The sequence below is a fragment of the Diorhabda sublineata genome, chromosome 4 (assembly GCF_026230105.1).
Source record: "Diorhabda sublineata isolate icDioSubl1.1 chromosome 4, icDioSubl1.1, whole genome shotgun sequence".
NCBI classification, from domain to species: domain Eukaryota; kingdom Metazoa; phylum Arthropoda; class Insecta; order Coleoptera; family Chrysomelidae; genus Diorhabda; species Diorhabda sublineata.
In genome coordinates, this window is record NC_079477.1 from 12,557,867 (window position 1) to 12,581,122 (window position 23,256).

The window sequence follows — 23,256 nt, forward strand, 5'->3', positions numbered from 1 at the left end:
CAGTTTTGAGGTCAGTATGGAAGCTTTCTTAAGTAGAATTTCTAGAACTGCTTCTTTCATAAATACGATAAAGCATTCATAACAGTACGCAGTTTAAGTAGAAAGGTTAATAACTACTTGAAGTATGCAGACATGTCTGAAAAAAATATATATAAGGATATGTATCTTCACAATTTCTGTTATTATCAAGGTAGTCTACACCTCCACCCAGAAGATAGAGATGTATTTGTATGTAACTTTAGACCGGGTTAAGGTTTCAGTATATTCTAGCTCTCCTCGGGCTTAGATCAGAAATTTAATAGCTGGAACAGATATAAATCCCTAGTAAAATTGCCTTATAGAACTAGGCCCAATCCTCAATTTTCTAATACAATTCGAATCTCAACTTACAATATATCAACTCTTTTCTTAACGTACTCTAAAGTAGACTGATAAACAATACAGAGTAAAAATATATACTTGTGGTTATTGATGACCATCTCATATTCCAATTGAAAGAACCAGCTGTCACACACAAAGGCATTCTTATAATCACAATTAATATTGCGAAAGATTCTGAAAATTTCAATTACCTCATACTATATATTTGTCCTGTATTGAGAGTTAAATTAAATAAAGTATTTGAAAGCATTCAAACATTTGACACTATTTTTATTAAAAAATTTTTCCCAAAAAACATACTCTCACTTTAGTGTTTGATGTAATGGAATCCATAAAAAGGATTAACTACTCTATTAGATAATAAATTATCTGGCAATTCTGTTTAGCAAACGCAATAAAATTGATAGGACAGTAGATACAACTCTATGTTTATCATTACTTCGGAATGTTTGAACGAGCCCTTCTTGCAAGTTCTCCTTAATCTTTTGTGAATAATTGATAGTTAGGTCTGACAAATGTTGTACCGTTTACAAGTAACAACTTCTAAGAAATTAGGATCGATGAGTAAGTTAACAAATTATGTGGATCAGGAAATTGATCAAGAACGTAGAGGGCGTCAGCGATTCGTGATATCTGTTTGAAATTTATTAGACTGTCTGCTCATTTTTAAATCTAGCTTCATTCAATGGTTAATTCAATCTAATATTCACTTTAAGAATAGTTAGCTATGCAAACTGCCAGTTTAAAATATCTTCGAATTATTTCTTTCTCTCCAATCAAATTTTTGATGAATCTTTCCCTTGTGATTTATCTGTCATATTAGTGCCACCGTATAGTGCAATGAAATATGTCTGTATATAAATTTCTTTGCAAACTCATTCTTAGTAAAGAGGGTTGTTTTATATGTTTAGAATTATCAACTATTATTAAAATCAGACGATTCCCCACAACACATAGAAATTAAAATAAACAATAGAGCCTTAAGCGAACAATTTAGGAATTTCGACTTTATTCGGCGAATAAAGCAAAGCCTACAGTAGAAAAATAGTAGTGTAGCTTCTCGCAAGGAAAATCCAGAATGCGATCGTACCATTAGGTAGATAGAGGGAAAACAAACGAATACCAAATTGATAAAAATTTCTAGCAAGAGTTTGATCCAATCAATAGAAAAAAGATGACTAGGGCTCTGAAAGACCAAAGGATGGGAGGGAAGTTGCATAATTGAAATAACCATGAATGAATCAAAAGGAGGTTTTCTGTCAAGTAAAAAATAATTATTTGTAGAATTATATATTAACAAATTATTCAGACATGGTGACTAACGATATAGTCATAATTATAAAAACTAGAAATAGAATGAAAATGTAAGTATACTAGAGGATCCGCCAACAGGAGAAGAAGGAATTTAGTCGTCAATGAATATAAAGAAAACAATGATCATGAGGTACGGCAAGGGACAATAGAGGGAGATTATAACACATCATGAAAACACCAAGATTTTAAAAAGAAAACCAATAAACGAGCGAAGAAAAAGAGTCAATAATATTAATACAAGCAGTATTAGACTCATTTGAACTAAGAATTATGAAATGAAAGAAAAACTTAAAGATATAGTTGTAGAATAAATGATTAGAATATTTGGTAGAGTACTCAAAAATATAGTGCAGCCGGATCCAGAAGCTAGAAGGAAAGAAAGTCGCAGAAAAAGAGATTAATTGAATTACAGGAAGACCTGAATTATCAATTGCTGTTTGTTTATGTTCTAATCATACGTAACTTTGTGAGATATATCATGCATTTTTTTCTTTGTATAAATTAATGAGACGACTTCGTTTGCGATAATATTCAGTAACGCTTTTTGTTTTCTATTTGTATCATAAAGAACAATTTAAGAAGCTACTATCACTAAAGTCCTGACGAATCAATCAAGTAAATAAGTTCACAGTTTTGACAACAACATCAAACTAAAAGATGATTAAGATCTTATTCAATAGTTGATATTTTAAATTTCTGAGACTAAGGAATATGTATGCTGACATTTCCAATGTCATGGTGTAAGTGTTGTTTAACAGAAAAACTTCAACGTTGTGGGCGCATTATTATTAAATCAAGGAAACGTTGTAAGATATGAAAAATAATTTACCGTATAAAATAGTTTTTCTCATAAAGGAGGATCGGTCTTACAAAAATAGGTATGCAATAATTAGAAAAATAATTACCAATTTCAACTCTGATACTGTTCCAAATTGTTCCACGGTATGTCGTTCTTTGAGAAAGAAAATAACTCCTTTTAAGGCTAATGCCACGACGGGTATTGAATTAAATCTCTTATGTCGATTACGCGCCATATACGTGGCTAATGGTTTGCAACTGGAAGTGACTATGACACCCAAAAGCATCTACTGCAGATATTGACTTGCACCAACCAACGAATGGGTGCTGAAATGCTATGATATATAGGATGTATAACATCGAAACCGGTGAGCGGATCATACCTTACTCCTTATAATTGCGAGCCCGATAAGTCGATTTCCAAAAACGTTACTTAGAGAGGTAATTCAGTATTTGAAAAAATATTGCGTACTCGATAAATATTCTTCTAAGCATAACTATAAAGTATTTCTCTTTGTCTACATTCTGCTACGTTTTTGTTGTCGTTGATTTCACTGTCACAATTACATTGTCTTCGGGGTCTTATGGAAACTTATTCATGGTTAAAAAACTTTTCAAGCAGAGCGACTTAAGATGATGCTTAACCAAATAGATATTCTACTGCACATGGAAGTTTTCTTGGAGTTGTCCTCTTATAAAACTAACGACAAATGACCATTAAGGGACCAATATTGAAATGGATATGAAATACGCCTTGTTGTGATAATACTGAAAATCATTTAATCATGCAATCGGCTATGTAGTTCTTCCGCTCCTTAATATTAATTAAAACAAATATGACCCACTGTATCTACTCCAATAACAAGGAGCATATTAGGAACAATATGTTCTCTTTTCCTTTTAATACATTATTCAGTATATTCAGTTTGAATTATTAGAAAAATTTAAGTCAATAATAAGTGTTACTGAATTAGTGTATAATTGTGAATCGTAAATAAATTAGTATAAAAATCTTCTCAATTAGGAATATTGAAAAGAATTGATCATTGTTATGCCGTCAAAAATTATTAATAAATTATTAATCAAAATAAACAAATAGAATTGTACTTGAGATTCAAGCAGAGACAATAAATAAAATTATATAAAGAAATAATGATTGATCTATTTTAATCGCCCAATTACATTCCAAATCCTATATTGAATACTACAACACTTTTGAATTCGAAATGCACAGGAAGTAAGCCCACGGACAATAAATTTAAAGCAAATTTTGTAGAGACATGGAAGTGGATTTCCTTTCGTCTGATATAACATTCATGAGAGAGAACCTCCAGGTAGATATCAGCGAAGCTGTTGAAAAAAGATGGCACAACGCCTATATACAAGACAGCCAATGAGTTGTTGAACCTGGAATTACGTAGGAGTTATCTCTAATTTGAGACGGATTTACTGTACTGAGAATCCTTTAAATTGGATTGTGACAGGATTGAACGTGAGATAAAATAATCTGTTTCGTTTCTATAAAAATACTTTGCTGGTGGCTCGTTATTTTTTTTTTCATAAAGATGATTTTATGAGTAATTATCATAACTGATTGATACCAAACAGATTTAATTGATGACCAATTTATCTAGACAACAGTAGAGTTGTATGAGATTAATTGAAGATATTAAAAAGGTCATGGAAAAAAAATTATCGATCTTTTTGAAATTTTTTGTAATACTTCATCCATTCAATACTAAGAAACAAAATCCTGGAGTTAATAGAGAGTTGTCGAGCCCCTTAATTACCATATTCAAATCGTTATTGCTATTGTGTGTATGGGTACTGAGATAATTTATAAAAACTAGTAAATCAGTGAGGCATTTGTTATTTTTTCACTCAATACTAAGCCACATAACTGTGATTACTCCTATTGCTTTTTCCTTTTAAATCGGCTGCTGCTCACCAAATCATCTCAATTTTACCTCATATATTATATCTTTCACTATATTTATCTTCAGTTTACCTTGATATCTTCAATTCCAAATTTTATCTTTTCTTATTTAGTTTTCCACTTTCTTAAAAAATTTGCTTTCCATGTCATTTGTATGGGCTATTAGATGATGATTTGATGTCCGTGTTTGGCAGCTGTACAGCATAGTGGGCCTCTTTCAAAAATTTCTATTCTTATCGTTTTTGTTACTTCTTCTTCTTTTCCTAAGCATAGTACTTTCATTGTATAAAATAATTGACCAATTTTCCCAACCTAGTTCTAGTTTCCCCTATATTAAATCATCTGATATTTTGCTCTTGCTTTGTTTTATCTATTACTATTAACAACAGTAGTGGACATTGTACAATCTATTCTATTTTAATCATTTTAAATATATGTACCCTCCTTATTTGGCCGATGCTTTCTTCAAAATCTATGAAGCATAAATGATTTTCTTCATCTTCTTCTATTAATTTCTCTCAAAATTGTCTAATGTTAATTATAAAGTCATTTGTACTTCATCCATTTTTCTCCACATTATTAGTCCCCTAAAGTGAATTCGACTTTGCTTCTTATTTTTTCTCTCTATTATTCAATCCATTATTTTAGCTGATACATTTGTTAGTGTTATGTTTCGGTAGTGTTCACTTAATTGTTTTTGTCTTCTAAATTCCATGTATTAGTAGTAGGTATAGTAGTAGGTATAATAGTAGGTTCCAAAACGGGTTTTTCCTAATGCAATAACTCCTTTAGTACTTCTGAGGCAGTTATTGTGCTCAGAACTCTACTAAATACTTTAATGGATTACATGGTATTTAAAAGTCTTAGAAGACAGTTGTTGACAAATAAAATTGTTTGTTATGAAAGTATTACGCATTTTGTCAAACAATGAAAAATTTTATACCCCAGACATAAAACCTTACTATAACAATTTTTGAAGATCCTTTCATTGTTAAATATAGATAAAAAGGAAATTATATTTTCAATCGGTCAACTGAAAAATTATATATCGTTTACAAAGACAAAGAGTGTTGTTTTAGCAGTAGTAAATCAAGTGTTCCGTTCCAGAAAAACCTAAATTAATAGGCAATCGTCATCATATCCGTCCAATGGCTATTAAAAACTGAAAATATTATTATGATATCTCAAAATCTCTTTCTTTCTTGTTGAATATAATCCTATAATCAATAAATTTCACCATAAGCACATCTCAAAGCGCCGTTGTATTTTTTGGCTTAAAAGCTATTCTGAAGGATTTCATATTAAAAATGTGTCAAAAATATTCTAGCTACCGAAAAAATTCAGCTCTGTGGACTAAGTGTGTAAAATAATATTAAAAAATTATAATTATTTCAAGGAGAGTGAAGTATATTATGCTATGTGATTATGTCGAAATAGGCATTAAGTTGTAAAGCAGATAGGCTAACTTTTCTGTAACAAAAGCCGACGAAAGAAAATCCGAATGTTTCCTCGTAAAATCGGTATCAAAAAATGTCAGCTAATCATATTATTATGAGTCAATCATCGTTCTTCCTTTTCTGAATAATCGGTGTCAATATTAAAACTTTGGAATTCCAGAATTATATATTTATGCATACCAATATACCTAAGTTGGATCCATTGGGACATATAGACGGAAAAATTAGCTTGGGCAGCATTAAGCAACCCAACTGGCAAATAGCATTTCATATGTAACCTTCCTTAAAAAATATTGCATACCCGTTCGGATGGAATAAATACTTAGTATACTTAGTAGCTATTTCATTTACTTTCAATCTACGATTACTAAATTTAATAAATAAGGTTACCGATGTTCAGCGTCATACGTCTTCATATGGACACTTTGAAAATTAGGAATCCATTATTTCATTGAGATGAAAGAGATAATATTTTCATAACTTTGCCTTGGTTTCTTTTAATTGTTGTTTCACGTTAACAAAAGTATTGTCAACATATCTTTTGAATTCGTAGAAGCAACAGAGGAATACTTAGTAACAAATAAACTTATGAAATGAATATCATCAATTCTATGTTATATGTGAAGTTACCAATTTTTTCCTATGAAAAAAATTATATCGGAAAACAATCAATATAATATTCTGTGAGTAAAAGCCAACAGAAAAAATTGATTAGTTTTGTATATCTATTATTGTCGTATTTTAAAAAATCGCTTTTTCAAATGAATTCACTTACTGATTTATGATTTATTTATATTTTTATGAGGTAATATTTTAACGTTAGTTTCTCCCCAATATTTTGTGTATGTGAACAAAGTAGTATAGACACTTTGAATGCCATTAGTTGATTGAAATTGATTTTCACGTGCATGTCTAAATGGATTAGATAATAATTTCCTAATGTTTATAAACTTTCGGTCACTACTGTGTACTTCGGTTTTTATCTATGGATCACATTGCAAAAATAGTTTCCAATAGATACCAATAAGTCGTACATAATATAGGAACCACAAGATTAAAATTAGATTATCAGCCCAGTACGTCCACAGTAGAAATAGAGGAAATTATAAACTAGGAGTTTGGTGAACATTAAGTTAAGCTCACAATTTTGTTAAGTGCCAATTGTAATTGGAATTATTGATATTCGATAAAAAAACATCCTCTATTCGTATTACAGATCTATTCGATTCAGTCTTTCATCCGAAAAACTTCTTTAGAGGTGTGGGAAGGTAATATTTTATTCAGATAATTTATGGAATATCTTATACTCAATTCTTTTCTCTTAAAATCTTTCATTTTAGTTGCTAGATAATTAACTACATCTTCTCTTACCTACGACTGGGATACATAATTGATAGGTATGAAAAATGGGAACCATTGAGGAACTAGAACCGATAAATAAACCAATAAAGTTTACAAATGGTGTGCTATCAAGACGTTTAGCAGGAGGGCAATTGACGAGGCATTAACGACGTGCTTACAATGTTGGCGGAAGATGAAGTGGCCAGGCGGGCAGTGGCTCACCAGAATGATCTGTAAATGGAGTGTCGGATGTCGAGCAAGGCTATAATTCATTCCGTCGTGGCGCGTTGTACGTCGTGACGCCTACCAGTGGCGTCTACTTAGCTATGTATCAATATCTATTCAGGCAAATAACAAAATTGGAATTTTAATATTAACTTATTATCAATTTTCAATATCGTGTTATAAAGAAATGATTTTATGTAATATAGTTTAGATTTTTTAACACGCTTGTATTAGCTTCACTTATATGCAGGTTTTTTGTTGGTGTTGCTTTGGAATAAGAGCAAACAGCTTATTTAATAAAAATTTCCTACGACAGAGGCTTCGAAACTTCTATATCTGAGTTGGAAATTAAGCAATGCAACAAAATTAAGAACTACACCGTATTGTCTCGATACAAGCTTCGATGAGTTATAAGTAACGAAGCATATATACGAGGGTAATATCAATTAAAAAACTGTGAAAAACAAATTTGGCTTAGAAACTAGAAAACGCGCTTTCAAAGCACATCAAACTCATAATATTTTTTTTTCAATAAGCTTCAAACAATAATGAATGAAAAAATATTAGTATTATTGTAAGCGTGGGGCGCTTTGTTTCATATTTCTCGTTCATGGAGCGTCTGACGCTGTTTTCAAAATAATACTTGTATATTTCATTCATGATTGTTTTAAGCTTATTAAAAAATATTTGATATGCTTCAAAACACAGTTTTCTAGTTTTTCCAAATTATATTTAATATTATAAAAAATACGAATGGAGGGTACAGGGTACAAAAATAACCAAAAAAACTTATTCACAATATATTTTTTGTGAATTATTAATTAGAAAAGTACAATGTGAGTGGTCGATAAGCAGATACTTGATACATAATTTTATTACGTATCTACACAAATTTTCGAAATTTCTACTTTCCAAAACGTACTTTTGTAGAGATGAACAAATTATGTTATAAGCATGTCAGCGGAAAACGCTTTATTGTCTTGCCTGGCTAGACCTCGATTGTCAATTTACAGGTTCAACTATAAGTTTATTGTACTTAGCACTTACATGAAGTTATCATCATAGTCTCTCTTAAAATACATGTCATTCAATTTATGTTTTATGTTTGATGAAACTTTAGATTTATGAATTAATAATATTAATGTGTGTTTTTATTGGGAAGCTTGAATAAATTGAAATGATAGGTATCACAATCATGAATTGAAACTAAATACAAAAAAAACAATATTATGTATTATGGCATTAGTTCGTGGAACATATGTAATATTAGTCTATAGTGATTAATTAAAATTGACATTGACAATGAATTTATAACACACAACAATTTTCTTTTTAAAATATCGCTGAGACAAAATATGTAAACATTAAACTATATGTTCAAAATTTAAATGAGAATATTCCATAATCTCATTATTATCTAATATTTGTTTCCTTTGAAAAAATATAAGTGACGCTTTGCTACGACCGGTGTCCCAAGCTCGACTGTATTCCCTATGTATCGTCGTCGGCGTCGATGTTAACGGGCCCTCCTGCTACGGCGTAAGGGCTCTCCCACTGGGCACCGCTAAAGCACAGTCTCGGTGTGGTGTTTAGCATTGTTGTGTGTGACGGAAAGGTCTGTTCAGGACCGTAATTCTTTCTAAGAGTTGCTACGAATTATTTAGTGGTATTCAAAGTAATGAATATTGTAATGAAACATTGGTTTATTAATCTTTATTATGAAACGAACTCATGATTTAAAACTAAATTCCCTAACCAATATTGCAAATGCATTTCATCTCTCGCATTTCGAAGAGAGATAGTGAAAACCTGCAAAATTTGAAGAATAAATAATATATAGAAAATTTAACCCAGTTCTTATTTAGTTCTTTACTTGTTTCAAAAATGAGATGATGAGTAAAATTAATAATTGGGAATTGAAATAATGTACTAACAATTATCTATTGCACTATTTACACAAGTAAAATATACAGTTCACTTCTTCAAGGACCCTAGTAGGACCCTTAAGATCGTTCCTCCCAGATAAGTGAGTTCAAGAGTGTTATGAGGATTGCTTCACAATGAAAATGACAACAATTATCTATGATCCAAACTAGGTTTATTGTAAAAATGTATTCCATTAAGATAAGTGTATTAGATTCGGTACTTTCGAACCAATTTTCTAAGCACTTTTCGAACTCTGACTTAGATAACTCCAAAATATGTGTGCTTGTAGAAGGATTTGTCTTTTGCTTTAAAATAGGCTTCAGTTTAGCTGAATTTTTTACTGACAAATATTTTTATGAGATCAGCGACTAGCCAGTATTCCCTCTCTCTTTTTGACATGAACAATATTCCATGCGCATCCTGAAATACTAAAGCCATAACATTTCTACCTGATTATTGTGCCTTTAGACGCTTCGGACGTAGTTCACTTTCTTCAGTCCACTCAGATGATCACCGTTTTGATTCCAGACTGAAGTGATGGATCTATATTTCATCCATTGTCACATACCGCTGCAAAAAATGTGATTTAATTTCTGTAAACATCGCCAAACACTGCACTGAATGATTAACACTCATCAACTCTGAGTAAACGTGACACCCCTTTTGAAAAAAGGTTTCTCGTGGTCAAACGTTCTGAAATCTTTACGGCCTCAGTTCAATCAATTCCAATTTACGATTAGATATAACCAATTTCTATGTTTTCTGGAGTAACCATACGAATTGGACGACCAGAACGTTCACCATCATCGGTATCAGTACGACCACGTTTAAATTCAGCAAACCGATAACAAATAGTTCTTTTTTCGATTGAGTAACGTCTCAATGACACTTTTGAAATCATTGCTGAGCTTGTAAAGTTTTTTTTAATCAAGAAGCAATGCTAAATTAACACTTGAATGACTTTCACTTTTTTCTGACTAATCGAAATGTCATAAAGTTTTACACATAGTCTTTTGACAGTTGTACTTCATAAATGTTATATGGATTTGACAATATCTGCGCAATCTTAGTGTCAGATGAGATAAAATGTGGCTTTATTGCTATAGGATGTATCGAACCCATCGATATAATTTTGTAGTGATTATTCAAGTTAAACATTGATAGAAAAAAGTATGCAGGTGTTGCTCATCTCTAGAAATTTCTGGGGAATATTTATCATATTCAAATGACAAAGTAATGTGAGTTATGGTAAACAAAAGAAGTTTATACAGAAAATTCAGTAATAGTCAGTGTGCCCATGATCAAAACATCAATATTAACTCTCTTATGAACTATAGTGACAGACAATTGTATTTAATTCCAATAAATTTGTTTTATACGACAATACCATTAAGACCTACTTCTATTATAACCATATTTATAACAGAATGAAAAATCTACAAATAGATTGCTTTGGTTGCCAAATATTCTCATTTAATTAGCAGTTTAGTAATTAATTATATTTTTGTGTCATAATTTTATGACATAAAACTACACTACCTTTACAAAATAGAAAATATTTTTGATCACATAGCCTAAACAACGGTAGTCATGGCCGTATTGGTCTACGGGAATAGTAATTTCTGAGACCTCGATCATTATATTAAATACGATGGAAAATCTAACTGTTAAACTGGTAATATCTTAATAAGAAGATTATAATTTTAATTAGTAGGAATCGTAACTTATGAATTTTTTATATTGATTTGTTGAGAATTTGACATATCGATATTGCCTTTCCACAATTTTTATTTAACGTTCACGATACTATCTATTTCAAAGTTGAAACACAATCATTGGGAAGGAGATGAATAAAAGTCATCAATATATAATCGTAAATACGCTACTGGTTATATTCAAATATACAAACGACATAAAGACGCGCAGTGGACCTGTGGATTCACATTTATTAATCCAAATCAGTAGCATTCTCGTTCTACGACAGATCATTATGTCAGACAATGTTAATTGAATGGATATTGCCCCCCGCTATGAATGTTTCATCATTAGTGTTATTGTATGACAGCTACATTAAGTAGCTTTTGTGTGAAACGCAAATCACTGTAATCTTTCTAAACGGTGTATTTACAAGGTACCTGAATAACGCAATAAAAAAATTAGAGAAAGTTACGTTTCAGCAAATTCAAGCAAAAAATAGAAGTTTACAAGTTAGTTTTGACTTTACACAGGAAAATTATGAATGATTACTTCATTATATACGATCAATGTTTAATTAGGTATAAACAATTTTAAATGGAAATGACTATTGTGTAGGTTTTCTTTTAATGTCAATACCCCGTAACAGCATCAAAATAATCTTAAACTCCATTTCATATACCAATATCACTCGTTTACTGTTTCATTTTTTTTATCAAAAATTATATAAAAAATTAGAACAAGATCCGGTGTTCTCAATAGAACTGAAAGTCCAAAAGACCTACAGACTAAAAACTAGATGTAATATCAGCAAGCAAAAATTTAGCAATAGGAAAGGCTTTTAGACTAGACTGGGAAGTGGTAAATCAAGCAGAAGCACAGCAATCTACATAGATAACCAGATAGTCTTTAAAACAAAGCATCGAAAATAACAGAATCGAAAGTGAGATGCTGCGAGGTAGATTCCTGGATTCGTGACCGGAATAAAAGCTCAACGAGGAATGAGGATGAAAAAGCGATAGTTACAGCTACTATCGAAAGAATTGTTAAAAGTATTGACATTAGGATCAAAGCTAAACATCTGGATATATGGCCAAATAAAAGTGATTGTACTATATCCAGAGCAATTTGGCCAAAGATCATAGAAGAAAAAACGAAACTCAATAGATCATTGGAGTGATCACTGGAAATTATACTATTCGCACAAAACTCCAGAAATAGACAGTAACAACGGAAAACTGTTGCAAATAAATCGAAGGGTTGGTTTAGCATCTGCCATGCCTTTGCCTTGACGACAGAGTAGATTATGTCGAAGAAATAGTAGGGTAAGGAAAAAACTCCATTCCAAGTGGTAAATGCTTAAAAAGTTATGAAGAGAAGAGGAAAAGATGGCAAGATAATTATGGGTAGATAACTAAGAGTCCGAATTGTTCAAAATAATTGGTTTCCAATTGAATCACAACCAAGCTAGAGAAGGATTTTATTCGGAAAGTTTGAGCTAACGAATAGTGGACATCATTCAATTACTGGAAAAATAATAAAAATTGTTTGTCTGCACTCGTTAAACATTTCTAGTTCATTTATACTTTATTACAAACTGAAACTGTCCCGGACCACTAAAGAGAAAATGGAAGAGAGAATTACATCAGCATTTTGATCTATTACGTTTATACTAAGAAATATTACTCAATCATAGCGTTGGTTTAAACATAAACGTGACCATACATCTCAGAGGATTGTATAACATAAGAAACTATTATATGCAAAGCTTTAAAAAATATGAAAGAATATACAAGATTTCTCCTATGAAAGTTATGCATTACTCGGTATAGTTATGTATATACCGAACATTGTTTAAGAATTTGTACACACTAGGTATAGGTCTAGCGAAAATATAGTATTAAACACGTTTTCAATGGTTATTAATTACTCGATAATGTTCTGAAAGAAATGAGGTAATCGATTCCGTTATTGTAAATACTTATATGAAATCCCGCAACACGTCAAATATAAATTATACATTGACATTTTTCAACCTATAGACAGAAAGTACTCCGAATACCTCTTAGTTGGTGGAGATATCATCAACACAGATTAAAAGAATGGAATGGTAGCTAGAAGAATAGCAAATATAGATATATTTGTCAAAGTAACAATAAAAAGGTTTTCTCATCCTTAAACATCTAGGAAATTGTATCACTGAAGATCTTGAGCCAGATCCAAAGATACCTAGCAGAATTGACTTTACCAGTGTAGCATTCAGAATTAAAGGAGTACTACATTTCAGTGTTCCTTGAATATTTGAGAATATTCGTGAATCGCCTTCCGTATTTAAAATTCCTCCACAAAATATTTTTTAGCAACTTAAATGCACAAATATAAAGAAAATCATGAAGCTAATTGAATGTTAAATTTTTGAATAGTAGTCTGATTAAAAGTCTTTAATCTAAAAGTGTGACATTGAGTTTTAGCTTAGATTGTATCGTGTGTTCTCTATCCAAATGTTCTCTCTCTTGCTTAGTAACAGGACTCTAAGCATAAAATAATCATTTTTGATCGTATAATTCCTCTCTTAATTGATATAGAAGCTACAACTATTCAAAATTCCAAATAAATTCAACAATAGGTATATAAACTTAATTTTTGCCTCACATTTGTATAAGATAAACTGTCTGATTCGCGTTATTTCTTAATGGTTGGCAACCCACACGTACCCAAAGTATTACTGTGTACAATAAAAGTGCTGTTGTACGTTAAGATACAATAAAACGAGAACGAGAAAGAACTTCGAACACCATAATTATGGCCGCTATGTTGAGAACATTGAAATGATGTCAATAATAAGTGTTCGTGATGTTTCCGTCAGTTGCGTTTGTATCATATTTCAGAACGACATCAAAATATTATTGCTTTGCAACATGCAATGTTTCAGTAGGCGTTGACATACTAGCACGATACTGTGATGGGTTTCCTTTAGCTTTACAATAATAAATTTTTTAGAAATTCCCTATATTGGAGTTTATTCAAGATTAAACACTCTCATTTATTAGTTTTCCATTATCTTGATTTATCATGTCCACAGACTAAAACATAGCGAACGGACTTTGCCTACTATTGTGGAATATAAATGTAATAAAAAATTAATTTAAAAAACATTTTTTAGAACCACACAAAAAATGGTAGAAACCTTGGGACAATTGCTTGAATAGTATATTATGAACATAGAACTACAGAAATGTAGAATAAAGTTTGTCATACAGAAAAAATTTGCTTTAAGTAAAGTTAAAATCAATTATTATGGACCCTAACGTACAATATTAATGAAGTTATTAATTAATTGATTAATTAAGTCATACCCTTCGAAAGTAAATGATCACTCAATATGTCGTGTGATTAACTGAGAAAAATACATTTTTTTGGCAAAAATCGATTTTATTCAACAATGTAATCTCATTCAGAAGCAATACAATCATTCCGACGCCTTTTTAACTTCTCGATACTGATACTGAAGCGATCACCTTCCCAGCTGACTGTTGTTCCTTTGGACGCTTGGACGTAGTTCATCGGCTGCAGTCCACTGAGATGATGATCGTTTTGATTTCGGAGTGAAGTGATGGATCCATATTTCATCCATTGTCACAAAATGTGATATTACTTGTAAACATGGCCAAACACTGCACTGGATCATCAACTCAGAGTAAATGCGTCACCTACTTAGAAAAAAGCATTGTCATGGTCCAATGTTCATGCATAATTGTGAACACACTGCCTTTTGATATCTTTATGGCCTTAGCTATCTTACGCAATTCCAATTTATGATTAGATATAACCAATTTGTGAACTTTTTTTATGTTTTCTGGAATAAACACTTAAATTTGTCGACCCGAAAGTTCAACATCATCGGAGACTGTACGACCACGTTTAAATTTAGCTAATTTAAATTTAACTAATAAAAAATGGTTCTTTTCGATTGAGCAGAATCTGGATAATATTATTGAAGCCATTTCTGAGCTTTCAACACACGAAATTATTTTATATCCATTGTTTTGAAAGTAACAAAAGTTGCTGCACTTAAATGGCTGTCACTTTTTTTTGACAAAGGAAATGTCAAGTTTTACATATAGTCTTGTGACAGTTGGTACTTCATAAACGTTATATGGATTTGACAATAGCAGAGCCATCTGTGTGTCATTCACACGACTTTTTGTGCGATGCAATTAGCACAATGAAGTGTAGGCGTTTGATACATAGGGAATTAGTGGGATAAAATTTTAAATTCCCACACTTCACGCTGCGACTTTGCGCATCTTTTCACAGATTACAAGCATTTTTCAATAATGTTAACATTGTACTTCAGTTTCCACGGCAACGAATTTCGACGGTTATGAATTTAGTAATTTTCAGCTAATAATTATTGAAAAAATAATAATTTTCGTATGACCAAATTATTTTTAGATTACTTAAGAGTTGGGCACTGATGCACCACTGACCTATCATAGCTTTTTGTCATTCCAAACCGCATTTGGCTAGAGATAAATTATTCACTGAACATATATTTCAATTTTAAGTTTTTGTGTTCTAATGATGATGATTTCTGTGTCATTATCTCTTTAAAAAATGACCAAATATCACCCATATTATAACCTTTCAAACTAAACGGATAAAGTACTCGTAACCCTCTCGCAAGATTTGTACCAAATCCACCCAACAAGAATCAATATTTCCAAGAAAATTGTTACTTTTAAAAAGGTTGAAACAATGTGTACAGAAATTAGTGGAGGTCAATCATCATAGAATTTATATTATGCTTCTTGTTTTACATTTTAACTCGATATAATTCAAATATGCAATCAATTTTCATTTGACAAGCTTATAACGCTATAAATTTATTGTTTTAACTTATGACTTCTTTGTTATTATTCGTTGATTATATGTAAAATAGTGAATAAGTTCCAATATATCATCTCCACACGTGAAGTTACAGTTTACAGGACCATTATTGAACTTTCCACATTGCTCTAAGCAGCCCACACCAAGCAGATTCTCAAAAGCTATAGAGTAATACAGTAACACGCCTAAAACCGAGGAAGTAGCATCAAAGTAATATTAAAATACCATTATCACTTTTTTCTAAGTTCAAGACTAGTTTAGAGTCTTTTTGTAAAGACGCTTATATTAATACGGTAGTCAAAGATGTAAGCGGAGAATAATATAAATGAAAGTTTTTGATAAATCTAAATTATATACTTTGAGTAGATTGATTGTTTTTATTTTGGATTATCTTATGCAATAAATTAAATGTTCTGACGTTCCTTTTTAATATTATTATTATTAATATTCATTTACAGTATTGATTCAACATAATTACACAAAGAATGCTGAGAACTAAGTGAAGCAAAAAATGATTCCGTTAACAAAATAAGTGTATTACAGAAAATTGTTGAGCTCATGTTAAGTACGCTTATGAAATTTGTCCAATTGATGGATACAGCTCAAATCGTAAACAAAACCAACTAAATTACGTTCTATAGTTGATATTCTCTTAAAATGTAGCTTTGATTTAGATATTTAAATATTTGCTATAAGTCTTCACTTCATTGCAAAACTTTGTATTGTTTCACTGACTCGATATTTACTTTTAGAGTCCACCAATAATTTATCTGCACACATTTTGACCGAAGTACCTTGGAATTGACATATAACCAGTTATTAAAACATAGAAGACAAGGTAAAGGAACAAGTAGTTAGGGCAAATAAGATCTCGGGATGTGCTTAGAATGTAGTATCAAGTCAAACACCTAAGACAAGTAACGAAGGCACGAATTTACAAAGCAACGATCAGACCTATAATGATCTAAACATCAGAAACAAGATAAGAAATATCAGAAACGAAACAACTCTTGAAGACCACAAAAATTAAAATTTTCAGGCGAATTTCGGAAAAATCACTATTAGACTGAGAAAGAAACGGAAACGCCAGACGATTATGTGACGTATTAACGAATGGATATCACAGCGTAGAAAAGAATGAAAACAACATATAAGTCGCTTGATAGACGATAGACTGGTAAAAATAACTAGGGATAAATCTCCAATTGGAACACGGAGTGAAAGTAGACCACAAAAGATGTGGAGTAACATTCTAGAGCCAAGATAAAGAATGATATTATGGAAGAAAAAAGAAGAAGGAGGTAAAGTTTGTGGCTTGCACTAGAATAGCATATTTTGGATACTGAAGCTGCGAAAAGGAGATATATTTCGAGAAATTAATAAAAATATATTTATATTCCCTCATCCACCTGAAGTTATTGATTCATAACAAGGAGCGGTAAAGATAATCAAACATTTATATCCAAGATCGACGAAAGGTTCAGAAAATGATAAAAATTAGATAATGTATGTCATCGTAGTTGTTTATTCATAATTACTTTATTGCATCTATTGATTATCACTGTAAAATTTTTAAATGATTATATATAATGAGGTTTTTCTATCTGCATACTATATATCATGAGTTTTGGAGGGCAAATCCTGCAATATGTAATAATGTAACAACAGAATTTGCCTTCTTCGATCCCAGATAATGATTTGCTATTACTAAAGTTATCTTCGGTCAAAGAACTCATTACTCTTATATCTTTCATTGTTCATGGTGATAATCATACATTCTATTTATCATGTGTTACCTCTACATGGATTTCCTCCCAAACTGTTTCGCTCCCTGACAATGTGATTTCTATTACTCCACAGAAAATTGTTGAAGTAGTGCATCTACGAAATTTATTGTGACATTTGCATTTAGATGAGTGTTCTAGCTGCAGCATAACTTTTTAATGCATCCTAAACTTGATCGGATTAAGATCGATTTTGAATATTTTATACCGCAATTTGTTCATCTGGATTAATTGTAGCAAAGAACTCACAATTTCGCGACTTGAGCCACTAAAAACTTTGATCTTCTGGTTACTGTGGAAAGTCATTCTTACTAACTATCATTTTCTAAATTATTTTTCCACTGCTCCCTAAAATTACTTGACTACTAATAAAGAGGGATGAAGATCTCGAAATTAGTGCCCAAATAGTTCTATTTGCGATTAGATATTAGTGGAATATATATTGTGATATAAAAGCCAAATGATACAGATGTATTTCGCAAAGCAAATTCTACCTCACTATAAAAATTAAAATATTTTAAAAATGAATGGACTATACCATTTGATAGTCCTAGTGTATAGAAACGAATGCCAGAATGATCAAAAAAGGAAACACAAAAATATGCGTTAAGAACAGACCTATCTCCATACTAAACTCGGTCTACAAGATTTTCCCTTCCATCGTTGTTAATACAAGATTAAAAATGTGTATGGAAACTCATCTTGCAGAATTTCAATATGGATTTAGGCCCGGGAGTTCAACAATGCTATGCATATTTCAAATCAAATTTTAGAAAAATTTTACGATATAAATATCCACGTTCTTATTATAGACTTCAAACAACCTTTGGATAGTCTAAGAAAAAAACATACTGCTGTATGTCAAAATGTCAGGTCCCAAAAAACATTAATAGAACTCACCAGAATCATGACGAATAAATGTAAACCACATGCAATTAAGATTGACGTAAAAACTAAATAATTCTATATAAACCGTGGAGTCAGACATTATGACGCACTATCAACAACTATCTAATATAGCACTAGACAGATTAATAAAGGACTGCAAGCTGACAGGTACAATTACTACTAAAGGCGTCCAAATATTGCCATACGCTGAAGATCTGACTATAATATCGAGAAGTGTGAAGAGCGTAAGGGAAACATTTTTGAGTATTGGACATAAAATAAAAGAGGACTAGAACGAAATGAAGGGAAGATTACGTATATGGAGTTGAAAAGAGAACAAAACGATTATAAACAGAAGATTATAGCGATAGGGAAATATATATATTCGAGGGGGCTAACAATTTTAAATACTCGCGAGTAACACTGAACGAAAAGAGGAAATCACTCAAAGGATCCATGGAGGACAGCAAGCATACCATAAATTCTGACCCCTAATCTATGCAAAAAAATCAGTAAACATACTAAAATGGAAATATACAGAACAGAAATGAAGCCAACAGTAACCTAAAGGGTAGAAACTATGAAATTAACAAAAGCTGATGAGGGAAAACTGAACACCTTTAAAGAAAAATGAGACGAAGATTATCTAGACCGGAAAAGCTGGATCACGAACAATTTCTTATGAATAAATGAAAAAACTATCACCAGAGTAAGAAGGCTAGGACACAATAATAATAGTAAAGTTAAAAGAATGATAGAAAGGAAACGGTCAAAAGGAAGACCAAAAATCCAATCCAAGTCAAGTAATAAATTATCTGAACAAAAATAGGAGTCAGTCGATAGTGGAGTAATGGCCAGGACGAGGGACCAGGAACAAGTAGAAATGTTCAACTTACTGAGATAGAGATTAAGGAAAATCCCTATAAAACAACTCGAGAACTTGCCGCCGACAATGATGTAAGTAAATCATATATTTTGACAGTTTTGCATAGAGAAAAATACCACCCTTACAAAGTTCAGTTGGTTCAGGAGTTAAATGAAGATAATCCTAATAGGAGGAAAGAATTCTGTGAGATGATGATGTACAGAATGAACGCAGATTGACATTGGCAGATAGTTTTTTCTGACGAAGCGACTTATCATTTAAAAGGAACGGTTAACAAACTGATTTGTAAATATTGGAGTAGAGAAAATCCTCACTGGATATGTGAGGCTCACACTCAATATCATAAAAAAGTGAATGTTTGAGCTGTTATCATTAACAATAAAATAATTATCTCTTATTTTTTTGAGGGCACAGTTAGTGGTGAGGTTTATCTAGATTTTTTGATTAACTTATTAGTGCATACATTACAAAGACTTTTTTCTGATTTTAATCATCCAAATGAGATAGATCGATATATTTACTAGCAACGCATTTTGCATGTACACTTAGAAATTATAAGAACGAGGCTTTTCCCCGATTTGACCCTTCTCGATAACTGCTTATGGGGTTAATTAAAATCTAAAGTATATTTATCTTAAATATTTAAAACTTTTTTTTAATCAAATAACAGTACACGAAACACAATCAATCAATTTTGAAAATGAAAATTTTCTTTTCTTTGTTTTATTCGATACTTGCTTGTGTTTTTTTTACTGGATTTCTTCTTCGAATCTTGTTTGTGGAACGAAGTATTTACCCAAAGAAATACACAGAAGTAACTTCTGATTGTAAAATTCAACTACGACGGCTTCCAAGATATCAGATCCCGACGATTCCAGTAAATTAGAAATTTTAAATTAGACTCGACAATCCTGTTGACATTCATATGTTATTATAAACTTTACGTTTATCTTTTGTATATGTTGATCATTGTAATTAACATTTAGAAAACCGAACTTAAAATTGGTTAATATCATAAACCACTTAAGCTTTATTTCTATTTGCATAATTATCTCACATAATGTGGAAAATAAAATAAAATCTGTAAATACTGCTTATAAATATGTACATATATATTGGGGCTTATTTTCGACATATACCGGGTGGTAGGATTTTAGATTTATTAATAAGATAAAATATCCAAAGAACTTCAGTTTTAAAAAAATGAAAAGAACGTGGACTGACTCACCACATGAAACGAGTCAAAAAGCTTTTGATTGGGCGGTTACTATTACTATAGGAATGAGCAACCGATTATTTATAAAAAAATATGTTATGTCTCTAAAAATAAATAAATGTATATGTAAATGTATCTCTTAAAATATCTTTTTCCCCTGTTTCTTCTGATCAACAGAAGTTTGATGGTAAACATTCAACGTCATAAATTTGCATAGTTTCTTTTTAAATTGGAACAGCTTCAGTTTAAATAAAATTTGTTCAAAAATAGAGCAATCATATTTTAAAAAATTGATTCATCAGGTAACGATGACAAGTCACCAATAATTTACCGCCCTACTAAAAATTAATATATCAAATCACTTACCCTGTTGGTTGTTCTTCCTTGTAGTTTTCTTTTCTTTCATCCACGGATATTCGGGTACGTTAACACCAGGCGATCCCATTCCATGAGGTACATCCATAGGATATCCACTCGACGGAGGTGTTTGTTGAGGGCTAATTGGTGGTCCATGAGGTAGTTCATTAGAAAGGTGTGGTAAGGCAGTCATGAATTCAGCCATCGAAGGCTGACTATTAATGAATCCGGTTTCATTACAACCTATAAATAATTTAAAATCTAGTACTTCATGTTTGGCAAGTGGTAAACAACTTATCAATTCCTTTACTTTAGGTTATTGATGAGGTGCTTCTTATTTATATTTTTTGAAATGAAAAAAATATCGATTTGACTGGAAATAATCTCTCACACTAGTAGCTATAAAAAGGATTGTTCTTTTTAAATTGTACTAAATATTTATACAAACATTTCATAGAGATGCGATTATATTTACTTTCATGGGGTCAAAGCGCAGGTGGTCTATACATTAATAATTACGTATTGATTATATAACATATGAATTATACTTTTCATATAAGCCGCATTTTTCCGCTATTGTACAATTCAATTGTGACAACAGACTAAATAATTCAAATGTATATATAACATTTGGACCGTCTTATAATCAAATATTACTTTCATAAGAAATTAATAGTTTCAAATTACTTAATTTTCCTCTTGGCAAATAAGTGATTTTTGTTATATGCGTATCGAATTAAGGTTTCAAAAAATAACTCAATGAGAACAGAATAATATCAGATTCATCAGATTTGGCTCGTTTCGACTCTCATCCCTTTCCTCAACTAAAAAAAAAATTAAAAGGTCGTAAATTTTCTTCCAACTAGGAGGTAATAAAAGCTGTGGAGGTCTGGTTTGTAGAGCAAGAAGAAACATTTTTTTTTGGTCTACAAACCAGACCAGGTCTAGAGACGTTGCAGGTTCGCTATAATAAATGTATCCAATTGAGAGGAGATTATGTTGAGTAATAAAATATATTGACATTGAAATTTTGTTTGGTTCTATAGTAGGCTAAGAATTTTTCAATATATCCTCGTATAACTCTTAAATTAAAAGTTTTCATTCGTCACCAATTAACAGTAAAGTGTAATTGAACAATGTCATAACAGAAGAGGGAGAAATAAAGTAGTCAAAAAGGCAATACGAAAGATCAAAATCAACAAAGTGGGCAGAGCAGATAAGATAGATCTTATCTTATATTTTGGAGAAAATGTCATGACACGGATATAGGAGATGATGAAGGAAGCAGAGAGGTCAGAAACAATACCAGAGGAATGGGAGGTGAATTTCGAAAGCTACACAGCAATATGCGTAAGTTCAGTTGTCCACAAGATATTGACTATGATAATAGAAGAAAGACAAAGGGAAGAAGTAGCCAAAAAACTAGAAGAAGAACAACCATCATTCAGAAAAGTAAGAGAAACTATAGTTATTTTCATACTAAGGAATATAATTAAGAGACAATATGAAAAAAGGACAAACAATGCACTCAACCTTCATAGACTTGAGAGCAGTATTTGACACAATCCAAACAACGTGGGGCTAGAAATACCAAAAAAAGAACACAAAAAGGGTATATGGAAGAGTAAACTGATTTGACAAAGATGAGAAGGTTTTATGATGGAAAAAGGGTGAAGCAAGAGAAAAATGGGAAAAAGAAGTGAAATTTTATTTTTTGATACATACACAAATTGTATACATTATTTAAAGAATAATCAGTAATCTAGACTTTGTACAAAAATAATGTATATTAGATAAGAAAGGTTTTGAAAATATATATGATTAGCAAAATTAGTTTTTGGGACAAATTGCTTCAAATAGTTCATTGAATTTGTATGCACATTATTGAAATGTTACGAATGACGGATATTGATATATAGAGAAATTGCACTAACGTGAATGGTGAGAGAGACAATGTAGGGAAAACAGACATGCAAAAAAACAAGTACTTATCGATAAATATCAAGATAATGTACTTATAAATAGGTGTGGTTATAAATTTTTTTATACAAGAAAAGTACTACGAAAACTTAAAAGCTTGGAACCAGCTTCATTATCTCATCCTACCTCGTGAAACTCGACACGTTAATATTTATTTAGTTTAAACAATAACCAGGAATCAT

General features: G+C 31.2%; 1 protein-coding gene across 1 annotated transcript in view; it reads right to left on the bottom strand.

Annotated features, from left to right (window-relative positions):
- The window catches only part of LOC130443203 (homeotic protein proboscipedia), a 101,228-nt gene that overhangs the window by 73,086 nt on the left and 4,886 nt on the right, over positions 1-23,256 (bottom strand). The window contains exon 2 of the mRNA XM_056777722.1: positions 21,104-21,337. Within this exon, the coding sequence (XP_056633700.1) occupies positions 21,104-21,337 (234 nt within the window). The remainder of the gene's footprint in view (positions 1-21,103; positions 21,338-23,256) is intronic.